The 16818-nt window shown below is 43.6% G+C and overlaps 1 protein-coding gene across 1 annotated transcript in view; it reads right to left on the bottom strand.

Moving 5' to 3' along the window:
- Window positions 1-16433, bottom strand: part of LOC144166562 (sodium-coupled monocarboxylate transporter 1-like) — a 38653-nt gene extending 22220 nt beyond the window's left edge. The window contains exons 1-6 of the mRNA XM_077696060.1: window positions 16329-16433; window positions 14566-14617; window positions 10108-10175; window positions 7042-7199; window positions 2742-2882; window positions 858-987 (exon numbers count right to left, since the gene is read on the bottom strand). Of these exons, the coding sequence (XP_077552186.1) occupies window positions 858-987; window positions 2742-2882; window positions 7042-7199; window positions 10108-10175; window positions 14566-14617; window positions 16329-16358 (579 nt within the window). The 5' untranslated portion in view covers window positions 16359-16433. The remainder of the gene's footprint in view (window positions 1-857; window positions 988-2741; window positions 2883-7041; window positions 7200-10107; window positions 10176-14565; window positions 14618-16328) is intronic.
- Window positions 16434-16818: the final 385 nt, after the last annotated feature.

Below are 16818 nucleotides of genomic sequence, written 5' to 3'. Positions count from 1 at the left end.
TGCCTAGGTTCCGCTGTCACACCCTTCGAAAGACGCTCCTCTCCGTGTTCTTTTCTTTGTGTGGACGCACACCCGGGCTACAGTGGCGGCCCTAGCCGCGCCGTGGCCAACGCTGCGGCGTTCGGGACGCCGCCCCCGCGAATACCACGTAACGGCTTGCAGAATCTCTGGTTTAGCTCTTTGTAGAGCCACGTGCGTGAATTCAAGTGACGTCGCATGAAGAACTGTTGTAGGTGTCGTTTAAGGCTTTGGTTTCCCACCACCTTCAGAGCATGTATTGGAGCCATTTTTTTTAAATAAAGGAACACAGAAAATATCACTCATGTATTTATTTTCTGCCTTATATTTGCGTAATGTCTTGCTCTTGTTCAACAATCTTGACAAGTGTGAACATTAACACCGGACTTAGCGTTTAGCTTTAGGTGTAGGTAAATAATACTATTGCGCGGATTCGGTTTCACTATGGCCGGGTGGCTGAATGGAGCCACAGACAGACAGACAGACAGACAGACAGACAGACAGACAGACAGACAGACAGACAGACAGACAGACAGACAGACAGACAGACAGACAGACAGACAGACAGACAGACAGACAGACAGACAGACAGACAGACAGACGTATAAAAACAGACCAAAATTTATGCGTTTAAGTAGCCCAAGAAAGACTACCGTCTTTAAAATGAACAAGTGATGCCACTGGTTTCTTCATTCCACTGACGTGTTTCAGCAGCACGAAAACACGGCAGCTCTTTCAAGGTACATGAAATAAAACAATGTGCTTTTGAGCCCCTTAACGAAAGTTTGTTTTTACTTTGAACTGTCGTCAGCTCTCTTTTGAAAAACGAGTGGCCATACCTGGTCGTATCTCGCGATGGAACCGTTGAGAACTGGATCGCAGCCTTTGTACCAGACTATTAGAGACACGGCGGCCACTCCGACCAAGACAAAGAAGAACACAACAAACGCCGCCCCAGCGAAAGCTATCCTGCAAAAGATATCAAATTGGCATGACACGAACAAATGCGGCTTTCACTGCAAACCTTCCGTTGGTTGCGAAAGATATTGTAACAAGACATCTAGTAACAATAAAAAAAGGCAGCATCTCCATTTCGTGGATGATGGTGAGTTTGCGGAATACGGAGAATCGAAATGACATCGAAGTTGCGCCCGTAGTGACATTCGATTTGCGCCCCGACCGTCTATTGATTTGAGCCGTGAGTTGCACCTTGATTATTCTCTAAATGGAACCGCAACTCGCGTCTCAAATCGAACTTCGCTGGATTTTCGCTTGATGGTGGTGTGCGCACGGATGCACGCGGACAGACATTGGGAGGCCCTAAGGTACTCTGTGCCGTTACAGGCGAGGGAGTAAGCCGTTTGACTCTCCGGTACTAACTCAGGTCGTAGCCCGATGGGTAAGATGACTGACACAACTTCATCTGGTCTACCAGACGCAGGATCAAATCCTGCCGGTCCCTGTGTGATTTTTTGCGATTTTAAATGCTATGCGCACGGACGCAGACGGCCATTGTGTGTTCCTAAGGTACTCCGCACCTAAAACGCATAGGTATCCTTAGGTTCAACAGAACAAGCCTACCAAACATATTGTATTTTGAAACACGTGCACGCTCTCTCACTTTCCCATTTTACTATAAAGTAAAGACTGTTTTTATTAATAGCATTGAAACAAGCGTAACGGGAACACAGGTTAAGAACAGATGAATTAAAACATGTACCATCTTTCATGAGTCAAACGTCGACATATTTTGACATGCTCCAACTTTAGCCCAAGGGTGATGAACAGAGTGATGCCTTTCGGTTTTCAGTTAGCTGAAACTGAACATCACCCAATCAAAAAGGTTATATCCAGCAAAAAAAGAATTAAAGAAATTTTTCCTGTTAATGGCGCACTTCTTGACCTGTGGAACGCAGGAGTCAATCACTGACAATTTTTCGCTCTTTTTTTTCAGTAAAATAATAAAGGTTTCGGTGTGTCACGATTCGCATATGGCTGCAAACAAAGCAATCATCCTATCTAACCTAAAGACTGATTTTATTGGTTTGACACATCTTGTTGCAGAATATTAAAAACAAAGGATTACTAATGAAACAGATGTGCGCCTACGCGCAATGCTTAATGATGTAAACTGCAAGTTTAGGACAACAGTTACTTTGTTAGAGCCACGCATTCGCAACGTAAAGCTAGTGTATGGAGTGAGACGAAGTCTAAAAAATTTCTTCTTGAAAAGAGTGTGCTTTTTGATTAAGAAAGGAGACCCTAGACGTAGTTACAGTTACTTCAAACCAAATTGAACTGTCGCTGTTTCATCAGAAATGCCGTTTATTCGATTTCTCAGAAACAGCTATCACTACCAAATTGGGGTGGCAAAGTGCGGATTACTCTTCACAATTCAAGCAGACAACAAACCATCACTCCGTCCGGTCTTCTTCCTTCTCCAAATATTGTTCGCGCTTTTCCCATCATGGACAAACAATCTTTTTTATGTCGCTGGCTGGGCATAGTTCGTCAGATTACAATGTATCATTTCAATATTATGGGTAAGAAAATACCATTTCAAGGTAAGCTTATCACCTCAACAGGGTAATTTTTTTGGACGGGAGATACTTTTGGCAAGCTAAACAAAGGTCTCATTATTCTCAATTGCTCTAACCGATGAAACTAATGAGCAAGATTAGCAAGTAAATGAGATAAAAATCAGAAGGTCAGACCAAACGAACCGTTTCGCTTCACGCAGTGTTCTGGCGGCTAAAAACCTTTGCACAACCATCTGGTCGAATCCACATCGCACGAACAGGTACGGCAAACCTGCCACCAGACAGCTCCAGACATTTTCATCGCTTGTCAGATCCAAGTTGGTTCTGCGTATCGATACAAGAGCAATTAATTCGGTGACACGGAGCTGTTTGTAAATCTTCTTCTCAGCTCGTTGATTCAGGGGTTCATTTCGTGGGTGTTATACAAGATGAGGCCAAACATTAAGCACCGTACATTAATAAAAACAAAACAGCAGGGGCAGTGGTATTTGTTAAGGTTTATGATATATGAATCCATGTTCAAGCTGGTTAGTAAATATTGTCGAGGCGGATCAAGGAAACGCCTACACAAACACGCACCAACTAAGGGCGATTGCTGGGAAGCCAAGCAATCCGTGCTGAGTGCAAGTACAGTAAGAACCCATTTATTCGGATTTCACGGGACTGGAGAGAACGTCCGACTTATCCTAGTGACCGAATCATCGCAACTAGGATCATAACAACTGAAGAATGCTTTTAACATCCCCCAGTTGCTTTTAAAGGGCCAGTGATTGTTGTTTGCTTTGCAAAGGTGATGTGGGAGGAGGTCACTATTTTGTGAACTTTCTAGAGGTGGTTCAGTCAGGCGGAGCCGTGCAAATTATATCTCCGAGATGTACGCAACCTCGTTCGTATTCTGTTTCGTTCTCGAGGTTTTTTAGGTGCGCCTTTGATTGCTGCTGCGAATCCGACTAAGCTGAAGCGCTGCTTCCCCACTTGAGCTCTGTGAAGAGTCCAAATTGACCGAATTGCGCCAAACTGTCCGAACTAATGATAGTTGTCAGCCATAGAACAATTCATAATTTTGGCGGGACCACGCAACGCGTCTGAATTAACCGAAATTTTGAATTCACAGGTTTTACTGTATATATGAGAATAGCGGGGACGAGAATTAACGAAATGCTTCGCCTGTAATTAGGGATGGCAGCGGTACAATTTTTAAAAGTCCCACATCGCCCATCATAAATACCTCGTCGAGCATTGCTCCGAGTTTCATTAAATCAGTTTCGCAGCAATTCATTAAATTTGCGGAGCAAGAATGCATAAATAATGTATCAAAACACTGGCCCTTCCACTTGTTAAGAATAAACCCTATCGAAGTTCTCAAATATAAATATACATAATTTTGTTTCAGTACTTTAAAACACCGAAACCGAATCCGATAAATTTTGCCTAAGAATATGTAGAAAGCACCTTCGAGTCAGTCACTACCTATTTATTTTGTGTTTGCCGAAATTGAAGGTTACGGAACTTGTTACAGGCAATTATATACCTTATCTTAACGCAAAAGTGAACCGCATTACTGCACGGTCACAAGATACATATGTATATAATAATAAATATTATAAAACCTGTGGAATGTTTTATTCTCGGTGACGTTAAAGTGTCTTCATATTGATGTGTACACGTTTGGATGCGTAGCTGTTCGACGCATTTACCGATTCGACTGCATTACTAACGCCAGTGATAATGATGAATTTAAGACGGTTGAGAGATTTGTTATTTATTTTCGCGCTACAACAGCGCAGTAACGGCAGCGGATGGCAAGAGGACGAGACAGGTGCTACCGTATTAACGATGAAGCAACACGATCGCACCTTCTCCAAAGATTGCAGAAGGGCTTGCTTAAGGGTCAGTTTGCACATTCTACTACAAAGAAAAGCAGCGCAATAGACTAGACAAAGTCAAAAACCCCAAAATACATACGCAGTGCCTGTGTTTTGTGGTTCCTTACTTTGTCCAGTCCTTTGCACTGAATTTTTTGTAGTTCTCCAAAGGTGTTAGCGCTTCGCCTTATGCAGGGGGGAAATTCATGAAAACCGTCGCACCTGCACTTATCAACGAGTGAAGTTCAGCGGCCTAACCAGTGGTATAACTTCACGGACTTAACAGATGAGGTGGGAGTTTCGAAAACGCGTTTAATCCATATGCTACAACCGCGTTGAGGGCGATTATTTGTGAACTCACTACTCTTGAACAGACTTTTGCCTTGCAATTTCTACAAGCCATACGTTGCTCGAAACAAGTAAAAAATTCAAGCGTGGTTGCATAAATGAAAGTACTTGAAGCCAGACGCCATTCATTTAACACCTAAAGGGGTGAAGCTATCAAAAACCTTTCTAATGCTTTTTACACAATTCCACAAATTATCTTTATTGAAAAACAAATGTGATTACATTACGCGCGCTAGAGATTATGCGAGAGTTAAGAAAGCGCGTATACGTAACATGTTATTCACTTGCGTTTTTAAGAATAAAGATTTCCCAAAATATTTAAATTTGTAACATTTCTGTGAATAAACTCTGCACCCAAGAGCCAACTCAGTATTTTTACGTGCAAATGAGATATTTTCTAAGTGCTAGAAGCATCGATTCGCCGGCTGTGGCTCACTTGGCTTTATTAGAAATGCAAGTAAAATATTTATAATTGTTCGAAGATATTTAAACACCAAGATTATGGTGATGAAATATGCGAGTTGGAGATATCCCACATCCTCTAAAAATGCAGCTAAGCCTTTTTATTTCCCCTAGGTCTCGAAGTTCAATGTTTTGGATCAGTAAATAAATGAAATTTTCACATTTTCAATTACCATTCTAGGTTTCTTACGCTGGTAACGAAGGCTAACCAGCCTAACGGTACTGAGATTTCACATTTCCAATTACCATTCTAGGTTTCTTACCCTGGTAACGAAGGCTACCCAGCCTAACGGTACTGAGACCATGGCGAAAACCGAACCCAGCGCACACTAACGCGGAAGACTTGAATGTAGCGAAGCTGTACGCAGCCTTCATAATCATCACAGAGGTTTAAGTCCACGACTGCAGCCGGTTTGCTCATTATTCCCTGCCGCAACGACCTTTACTATACGTGTGAGCTTGTTTTTTTTTTTTTTTTTGAAGTATGAATAATTGCGCATTACCTTGGAGGGGTGTACGCTATGACGTGTCTATGTAGTTCCTAGCAAGTGTTTGCACGATTACGGCGAATGCTAGACGTTTTTCGGGTCTGCTTGGCTTGAAAACGTGCGCCGAAGACGGTGGGCGGTTGCCGCGAGGCACGCACACAAGAGCGCTAAGAATTTAATAGTTTATTTCACTGCAGAGTATTCGCTGCCATTTTGTCTAGGCTCCCTAAGGGGTTATGCTTGGATTGACGATCGTGCGCTGGGTAAGCTGGCCTGTCGTCTTGAGGCATTCACATACTACTAGCGGTAAGAATTTTCTTGGTTTTTGTTAACTGCAGGGCACTCGCCGCGAGCCCCGCGCTCTCGTTCCCCCGCTCAGCGATTTCTTGGTATTTTTAACTGCGGACACAAACAAATTACGATTTGCTAAACAGCTTCGTTGTTAAAACAGGCGTCTGCGAAGAATTATTTGCAGTAGACGCCAAGGGAAAATTCAATTACACACCAGAGCTATTCCTTTCAAGGTAGGCATTATTTTACTCTCTGAACTCAGTGCCATAGTTCAGTTCCTCTGGGAAGAAACCGAACATTTATCAGTAGCTTGATTATCTGTACATCGTTGTCGATGTTTTTCTTGTTGTCTTAGCTTTCTACAATAGGCTGGCCATTGCTCCAGCCGCAAAGCATGATTGAAAAAATTAAGGGACACTTCACCAAACCGGTGCAACTTCGGTTGCATACGAAAAAGGAAAGGTGGCACCACCGTCTTTTAAGACGGTCGTACTTCCTTACCCATTTTCCTTACCGTAGAGGCAGCTAGGAATACAGAGCCCGCACAAAAGAAAAAAAGGTGTTTATACACCCCCCCCCCCTTTCACATACGAGCCGGTTTTGCCTTAGAACTGTCGCATTTGAAAAAAAATTTGTACCCGAAGGTTTTACTACGGCATTCAGTGGATGGACACGCTTGATCTCGCAATCACTATGCGCCCCAAATATGCAGGACTGCCTTCTTTAAGGTGCCGCCTACTTCTAACACAAACAGAAGAGAGTAATACAGCATTATGCCCGAAACTATAATATTATTATTATTGTAAAGGTGCGCCCGAAGGAAATCCCGCTAATGCGTGGCTATACGTCTTTCGGGAGTTACTCTTTTTTCTTCCTAAATTGAGACTAATGGGGATGAAAGGAAACACTTGCAACATATTGAAGTTCTAAATTTGTAATGCAACAGTTCTTTCCATGCTTAAAATTGCCCACTAGCTGTTTGTCCAGGTACCACTAAGGTAGTTTACTTGTTTTGTGACAAACACTTACCGAAAAATGTACTCCGTGACGTTGTACTCCCTAAGCGGCCGCAGCGGGGCGCTCACTGCGCTCAAATCGTAGACGACTTTCCCGATGATGGTCAAAGGGGACGCGAACATGACCAGCGCCTGAACGCAGTCTGCCCACACGACGCCGCGTAGTCCTCCCTTTCGAGAGGATATGAGTACCACGCTAAGTGTCAAACCGAACATGTCGAAGAAATTGTTTTGTGCCAACTTTATGCTTCATTCGCGTTTTCGCTTACTGTTGTTCAAATCATGCCGCACCAACTAGCCCAAGCTTTCACAGTTCACTAAATACAAGATTAACATGTCAACCCAGGTTAGGCCCGGCCGCTTGCGGGTTAAGACATTCGAAGTAATATTATAGCAGTGCTTCTACTTGGATACAGTATTAGTGTGCGCTGCATTTCTTGACTTGGGACAGGGAGAGTGGAAATGACAAAACCATATGATGGTGCGAGAACTAGAAACTGATTTATGGAAAGCTGTATCGTTATTTATAAGCATGCGATATTGAGCGTAGATTCAAGGCAGAAAGTGGGGCTAGTTGGGATTGACTTGGAACCATTTTACCAGCTACAAAAAACAGGGACCTAGAGAGAACAGGACTAGCGATTGCACTGTTTGCTTCTCCCTAGGTCCCTGCATTTTGCGCTGGTAAAATGGTTCCAAGCGTACATTGATTTTGGAATTGATTAAACATGATATCCTGCTCCTCGTGCTCTCATGTTTGGTTTGTCGTTTCCACTGTACCTTCCTCACGTCCTAATATGCCGCGCATGCTAATGTTGCATTCTAGACAGTACCAATTACGCCCTAAACAAGTCTTTTTTAACTAGTTACTTAACTTTAAAAGCATCAAAGTTTTCCCCTCGTGGTCAAACAATTTGAGTGAGCATGTACGTTCCCATAGTGCGGGTGAAATGTTGCCGTAATAGTCTATTTCCTTATCTTTGCCCCTATTCTGTATCATTATTTCCATACACGAACCTGGCAGGTATAGGTGGAGTAATGTACGCAAACACACAAAATAAGAAAGCCCCAATCTCACACGCCTCGAATATGAATAAAGGACTCTCGTTTTGACACAGCGATTACCCGCAATTTAAGACAATTGCTAAGTTATCTTTTCGACTGTGTGAGCATCTTGTGGATCCGTTTGCCGTCCTTTCCTTCAGACTTGTGTAATGAAAACAAGAGTTCCCGTCATAACTTGCAACAAGCCGCTTGGTGTAGAACCCCGTGTATTAAAAACCGCACTCGAAGCATTGTGAAGTAATAACACCAACAGCGATTTCTGTTCCGAACGTTATAATTGGGATATTCGCCATAGCGGATTTGGCTTGATTTGCAGCTATCGGGGGAAATGTTAGGCGCAGAAGCAGAAATTGACGTGTATAAAATATTCTGCGCACATTAAATACCACCAACTGTTCTAAATTATTCCGTACCATTCCGCTACGGTAGGTTTCAAAGCACAGATGTTGCCCATTTGGCATTTAAAAGCGCCGATTGGAGTTTCAACATTTGTAAGTTTTGAGGTTGTTGCCCACAAATGAACCCACTTTCGTGACGTATTTGTGTATTGGCGAATCGGGCGCTAGCGGCGCTAGACTTCAACTGCAGTGTCTGGTGACAGACACAAAAAGTTCAGAAGTATTTCCCGATCGTGAAAGTTAGGGAACACCCCAATGCGGGAATACGATAACAGACACTGCAAATGCCGAGACGGTTACCTCAGCACGGGTGAAATATCCTGTGCATCATTTGAGTGAAAAATCAGTCGCCAACGTGGACGCCCGCGTGCGCCTTACGACAAGCAAGACGGAGACTGCAGCACTGAGTGGAGCCATATTACACTTGTGGGGAACCGATAAGGCTCTCGCAGAGACGGGTAGCAATCATAATATACTGGCGAAGCAGCCACTGGATTCTCCAAAGCAGTCGACGTCACTCTAACTTTGTACAGGGAATTCACAAGTTGTACCAAAATTTAAGCCTATTAATACACGCCTGCAGCTGTATAGAACTGCTAGACCGACTGCCTTGTCGGGGACAATCAGCACGGGGATACGCGAAAGTGGATATTCCGAACGACAAGGGAATTTAAAAATAATGCAAAACCCTTTAGTGACATTCTATAGCAAGGAACTCCTAAATACGCTTCTGAGTAATCTGTGACCAATAGTCTTTCATGGGTCATTATGAACATTGCTTGTAACGCCTGCTCGCACGTTTGCAAACCACAAAAGCAACAACGACGGAAAATACGGTTATACCTGTAATAACCGTGTGCTAGAGCATGCGACTCGCATCAAAAAGTAGTGAAAGAAGTGATGCATTATTCTAGGCCTTGCTGACTGACAGAATGAGCAGACACGATGCAGCAGAGGTTGGGAGACGAGCCGCGACAAGCGAATTAGAAAAATACTAAAGCGCCCTTTGTGCTATAAAATTCGAGAACAGTTCCCGGAAGTTCCAAGCTTACCCTGAAGATAGAACAATGAGTAAATGCGGCTTTACATATTGTTATATTGTGTACGCTAATGCAAGAAGTCACACTAGAAGACTCCACAAATTACACGACATGACGGCAGAAGAGCACACCCTTCACCATTGACACAAAGAAACCAACGCACAGTAAAGGAGACACAAAGACGTCCACTTTTTTAAAGCATCCATTATACAACACCGTTTTCATCATTGGTGCTAGCCGCGTGAATTCCCCTTGCTATGTCTGCATTGCGATATTGGAGGCATTCACACAACATTAGCGAGAAAGTCGCGAAGTGACCATCATTTGCCCAGCAATTCGCTAGCCACAAAAGCGTGTGTGGAGAAAGGAACCAGGCTCTACTGAATAGGAATTCCTAAAATTGGGTGAACCATGCGAGGGGTTTGGGCGAAAAATTACTGTATCTAAAGTCAGCTGGGTTCTTTGTACCATGCCGTGTATGCAATCTTTCACGTGTACCAGTTTAGTGCATTATCTGTAAGTGCACACATTCCCACAAGAACTCACGGTTCAGAATCAGTAAAAAAGTGCCATTACCAGAGCTGTGTACACCGTTCCCGCCAGGCCAATGACGATGCTCGACCAATATAGCGGTATTGCAAACACTGAAAAAGAGAATAAGAAGTGTTGCCAGGCCTTTGCACTTTTTGGAGTTATATGGCAGCCCAGTGACAAAGCATACTAAAAGCATTATCGGAAAGAAGCAACGACCTATTTCCCTATGGAGGCCGTGCTTCTTTGATTGAAAATTGGTACACTTAAATGGCGCTCTTTTCGGTCCAATGTTCACAACAGGTAGACGGCTTTGGGGTTCATACAACAATGAGAATTAACATATCCACCTTCCAACAGTCCTTTTGGTGCCGCTGCAGACGATGACGTTTGAGGTTTTATGCTCCATAAAAATTAAGGTGTGTTGCAATATTTCAGATGAAGCTTCATTTGTTCAAGTACCGAGGCCACATTAGAAATCTGAAAAACCTGCACAATACATGTGCCGCCTGATTACTTAAGGCGTACTAGCTACAGCGATATGGGCTAGGTGACAAACACCTGCACTTACTTTGTGTTACCAAACAAATACACTGGAAAAAATAAAAGTGTAAATCGGTCACTTGGAAATATTCAATGGTGTGCTTTAACGCGGAGTACGTTAAGTGTATTTCATTATCAATTTTTAGAGGCTTATCCTTACAGCCTTATGTTTCCCAGCAACAATCTGTTTTAACTAGATCACACTGCTTTGCAAACAAGCATCTGTTATTGTGGGTTTTATTTGCGACTGAACACCAACTACACATTATGCATGTTTTAGGACCAGCGAGTTCTCCCCAGTGCTATATGTTAGGGTGTTGAGAAAACTACGCCATCGGTGTGGTTGGGCGTATATGTTCACGTTATGTACATAAGGAGTAGCCGCGATGGTCGTTGATGTTTCTCATCGCTTTCGTCTACGACTCACTGCCCATTATCGTGATGACGATTTCCCTGCATGGCCTGAACCTTTCGTCTTTAGCACTCTTTTTTCAAAATCCTGGCGTCTAGTAATTTAAGCTTGCCTCTATCAGAGGGAGTACTTGGTTGACTCTTCTCATTTGGTTTCATACTGTCATGCAGTGCTCTATTCCTTTTTTGACAATTGCTTTGATGGGCATTTAGCTCTTTCGAAATGCTTCTTTTTTTCTGATACCCATTTTTGTCATAAAAATCAGTACCTTCCTTGACTTGTACTTATGGCGAGGCTTTTCACGTGAAGACGTTGACCGATATCATGACACACAAAGTCGAGCCTGGTAGCGATCGGCTTAGGGGATCATAAAAATTTTTGTAGCCCACAATGCTTCCCGCCTACTCAGCATTACGTCGCCAGTCTTGCTTATTGTCTCAGCGTCGCGCTGTCCTCCGCCAATGGCATTTTAATGTCGTGTCGCCTTTTCATTCGCTCAGCCTAGTTTCCAAGAGTTAAATCAGCGTTTCTCGCGTAACGGGAAGCGTTTATGGTTTGGAATTTCCCAGAGCCAACGTCGTGAGGGTGGCTTTGCAACGAGGAGTATGATGTATCAAATGAGGCCTGCGCTGATCGTAGACCCTGAATTCGCAGTCGCCCTCAAAGTATATTTCATCCGTTCCAGTTCGTTTCCCATTCCTCCCCGGCTACCTACAACGGGGCCCCCCTTCTCCCTCTGCGTGAGGCTACAAAAGCATCCGCTGTGTCAGATTCTCAATCGCCAAAAATGGCGATGACGGGACTCGTCGACCTTACTCCCGTAAGTTTTCCTTGGTGGTGAAAACGTCTATTGAGCTGTTCTGTGAGAGTGGTTTCTAGGTCCAGAGCGGTCTTTGCTATAGACGCCGGTCTTTTATATGAACGCCAAAATGAGCTGGGGCATAGTAGGTTATATAAGAGGCTATGGCGTGGGCCCTTGTTGACCGCTGGCTGTCAGGTTCACCCACACTTCAGAGAAAGAAGAAGGCGAGAGAGGAGAGGGGGGAGGTTTGGGTTTTGTGCATGGTGTAAAATGATGTGAGGTGGGTGCCTGGTTGATTGGCATATTGGCATTATGCAAAATGTCGGTCGAAATACATAGAATGGAGCCGGGTTGGATGAGGGAACGTGTTGGTTTGAGGCCGGCGGGAGTCTATTTCTTCTTGTTATGGAAGTTTTGGATGTAGAGCTGGGTAACGTTTCCGTGTCAATCTATTCAGAAAACACTCAGGTTCATGGGTGGCACAGGCATCGTTGAACTGGAACGATTAAAACAGGCACTATAATGGGCGTCGTAGTAAGGTATTGAGCGAGTGTATTTAGGAGGTGCCCGAGTCAAGGCTTCATCATTACGCAGGCGCGTGAATCCGGCTTATCCTACTTTCCCGTTTCTTTGAGGATAAAGGCTGCCGTATGGGTGCGTCCGTAAATCTAGGGTCAGTACGCACTGCCCCCCGTCGCTTACTGCATATACAAAAATCCTTTTTTATTGCAAAATCATGGTGCAATATGGATTTAATGGTGGTAATGAGCATTGTTTGTAGTGAGCGTTCCGCGTTCTGTTTTTCCCTCAGTACTTTGATCCCGTAATAGTCCGCGGGCTGAACGAACGGTCCTTGCGGTACTTCAATGACCGGTGATGCGTACTACAAAACCTCGAGGCTCTTTGTTGCTCGGGGTTTTAGGCACACGTTTACGGAATACGCAAAAGAAGATTCTGATGAGTAAAAACATATGTGGGCGTTGTTGGTCATAAAGAACATATAGTATTGTTTTCCTTTCCAAGAGAAGGTTGTGTGTATAATGCAGCAGCTCGGATAGCAACAAACCCCCAAAGATTTTGCGTACCACCCGAAGATGAATTACGCGTTAGATATTGTAGATACACAAACGTGTGTTCTTCAGCGGCATGACAACAAGGGATTCTGTAACGCCTAAATTTAGAATGCACATACATCAGTGCTTGTGCTTTCTATATGGTGAGACTCTTGGAGATGAAGAGGCATGGGCAATACAGCATATATATTTCTACAGCATTCAAAATATCAGTGAGTCTTCACTGGAGACATCCCGACATTACGGCCCGCGCCAAAGGCAGAAGCAAGCGAAGTGGGGCCAGTGTAGCTACCTAGTCAAACATTTCGAGCGTTTGCTACGCAACAAGGGCAAAGCTACTGTCCTGTGAACCCAGCAAGGAGGCGACAATTTACTGACGCCAAATGCTTTTCGCGAAGAGTATTCTGCATTTTTGCGATAGAAAATCAACATTTTCGTTCACTTATGCTTCAGATAAAGTCATTAGCACAGCTGGCATGGTGTCTTCACCTGTGGTGCTGAAAGTTTTGTTTTCATTGCATAGGCCGGCATGCTTGATACTGGCTGTTGTACAGAAAATTTCATATCCTGTAACAGATTAAATTGTTCCTGTTTCATACCCAATCCGACACCTATATCCTCAATTGTCATTCAAGTTTATATGGTCACTAACGTTGAATCGGCGCTTCTAGACAAGACACCCGCCGCGGTGGCTCAGTGGCTAAGCCGTTGTTCTACTGAGCACGAGGACGCGGGTTCGATTCCTGGCCGCGGCGGTCACTTTTCTGATGGAGGCGAAAAGCAAAAACGGCCGTATGTACGAGATTTCAGCGCACGTTAAACATCCCAGGTGGTCAAAATTAATCCGGAGCCCTCCACTACGGCGCACCTAATCGCCTGCGTTGCGTCGGCGCGTTAAACCCTCTAATCAATCAATCATTCGACAGAAGATTTGCTTTGGTGTATTGTTTTTTTTTAATTGATTCGGCGCACTCGCACAATAGTACTATCAATGCTCTGAATTTTGAAGGATGTTTTTTAATTCGTACAGCCTATTAATATTGTCGCGTAAAACCGATGTGATAGGTTTGCACACGTTCTTTTACAGCTTCGTATTGAACCTTTTTAAGTTCGGAAACTAATGTACCTCTCATTACTTTTGCCTGCCGCGTAAAACTGCGTTTTGGTAAAGCTTATTTTTAAAACACGGCAATTTTCCTCCGGGCCAGAGCGTTGAATCATAAAAAAATCCCGGACCATCTCCACTAACGTGAAACCTGGAGAAGGGCGAACAGTGTATAAGTGTATTCTTGGTGCCTTGGCATTTTTGCCAACGGAGATGAAACCGTTGGTGGGTGGGGGCATACAGCTTTGCTGTAACAGCCTCTTGTCTTTGAAGCTCGAAGCTCTCAAGCGCCAGGCGTAAACGATTGTCCCAGTGTTTTTTTTTTAGTACGCGTTACGTTCTAGCGCGAGGCGTAAATGAGTTCCCCGGTGTTTTAGTACCGTGATTACGTGAGACGACAATTACGACGACAAACAGGAGACGCCAACAGCCTCAGCACCTAAGGGGCTTCGCCGATAAAGCATTTTCTGTAATAATCAAATTTTAATAGGTGACTATTCAAGCATAGACTCCGGGAAACTGCTGTTCGCGTAGGAACAGTGTAATTAATGCTCTTCACATTACTCACTTGTTGATATCCCGATAGCCGCGCTGTATATTCCGAGAGCTCCAAGGGTTTGCTGCAGGGCACCATATGTTGAAAAAGTTTCAAAACGTTATTGGCTCAAAGAAAAGACACCTAAATCTCAGCTTCGGTGGCCCTCATTCGCCTGCCTTTGCTATGTCAAAGAAAAAGAATTTAGGAGACATAACAGAGCCACTGTATATAGAAATTATAAGCAATAACGCCGAAAAAATTGGTGTAAATGTGAATGCAAAATGACAATGCGCTCTAGCAATACGAGAATGCAATTGTGCCTCTTTGTTGTTTTTTATCTTTCGGGAGGTGACTATGCCTAGATTTTTTATCTGCCAGGGACGTGCGACGCCTACCCAAGCCGGTACAAAGAAACCTTTACTCCTGAAAAAAACGCAAAAGCTATTTTTAATGTTCCACTGTTATGTTATCGGAGAAAACCATCAGCATGGCCTGTAAAAGTTACATGTCCGCAAAAAACATCTTTATAGCTGTCAAATCTACCATCGCAATTCGTCTGCTCTAATAAACTGGCGTCACTTTGCTTTTGTTGATCACGATGTCACATGATTTTTTGAACCCGTGCCGATTTGACAGGCTATTCTAACGATCTTTTTCTAGTAATGGTGAAATGGCTAAAAGTGTTCTGCCGGTGGGGCTCTCCTTGAGTTGGGGGTGTTTGTAACGACTGGCTTCGTCCGGCCGACACTAATAAAAACCACCAACAAAAAATGCTTACATGGTCATACCGGTAAAAAGACAAAACAAAGCAGCATTTTCTTTATTTTCGCCGTTTTCAAGGATGTTCTTATTTTCTACTTCCGCAAACAAACGCTTTTTTGGCGAAATTACAATCCTTATTCCACCCATTAATTGCTTTCTATCTCCGCGTTCTACTCAAGAATATCGTGCAAATTGCTTCTATAATGTGCACGTAGCTTTGAATGACCCAACTCTGAATATAGCACAACCATCATCTTGTCCATAGCATTGTCGGTGGGTACGGTACCAAATAAAAATTCACGGCAAGACTTTACAGCAAAGATTTTTTCTGGGGATCAGTTGTATCTGTCATTGTTGTCATCATCGCCATCGCTGGACGTAAATTGCACTCGACCATCTCACTTAGTCGTTCCTGTCCATGTTAGTGAACAAATGATGAAATAACATTGTCCTTCCTTGTCGAAGGTGTTGTCCTATTCCCTTCTTGATATTAGATTAAATAACGTTGGTGAGCAGGGCGATGAATACCACTACAATTTATGATTGCAAGAGCACGCCTCTTGAATTCGTCACTCCTCATCCGGTTAATGGGGAGCGGGTGACACGCAATGTCCTTGTAAAGGGGCAGGCCTTTCAAGGTTTTACCTCAAGAGAAGAGGGGTAATTGTTTTTTGTTTTATTTTTTATTGAAAAACAATGTTCAATAGCGGTCTGTCTTGGCGCCAAGGCGAAAGGCGGCACTGAAAGCCTACTGACTGGGCCTTTGCCACCAGACAGTACACGCGGCACACAACATGAGCAGACAATAATTGCGTTATGAGGAGCTGGATATTTATCATGGTGATTTACTGATTAAATTTCCGCAATTTTGAGATAAACAGACCCCTAGCTTCGTCCAATCATGATTTGACCAATGGTCAAAGTGCACCATGTTTGTTTTTATATATGGTGTTCATTTTCTAGATTTCTTCATGACACCCCACGTACACCCATTCACAGCCCAATCAAGGAAGTTCACTTAGTGTGCTTACGCTGAGAATGAAGTAGACGACACAAGCCATGATGCCCACTTTGTTGTCGAAGCGCAGACGCAGATACTTTGTACCATGGAACGAAAGAAAAGTGAAAAGAGAGGGTTGACAGCTGCACTGCCAACCTGACTCGCGTCGAGCGTATTTTTCTATCCTAGAAAAATCATTACCAGGCGCTTCAAGACGTGGCCTGAAAACCATGACCACCTTGGATAATTTTTTCCCCTTTAATTGACTATCGCCTTTCAAATTACACATACCAGAACAAAGTTTCCAATTTGTTTTGTTTCTTACTGCTCTGTTAGGTAGCGTTTTGCTCCGTATTGGTCACCGCTGTTTGCTTCATAGGTTTATATTGGCGCGAACCATGCGTTGAGCTTGGCTACTTTACAATAATTATAATTGTGTTGTGGAATCATAGTTTCGCCCTTTACCCACTTATTTTGAGTAAGAATTGTCAAAGTGTGTTTATTGTAGTCCCTAAACAACA

The sequence above is a fragment of the Haemaphysalis longicornis genome, unplaced genomic scaffold, assembly GCF_048455015.1.
Source record: "Haemaphysalis longicornis isolate Haplotype H1 unplaced genomic scaffold, Haemaphysalis longicornis Haplotype H1 scaffold_18, whole genome shotgun sequence".
Classification (NCBI taxonomy): Eukaryota; Metazoa; Arthropoda; class Arachnida; order Ixodida; family Ixodidae; genus Haemaphysalis; species Haemaphysalis longicornis.
Note: the sequence above shows the minus strand (reverse complement) of the source record. Positions and strands in the feature narration are given on the sequence as shown.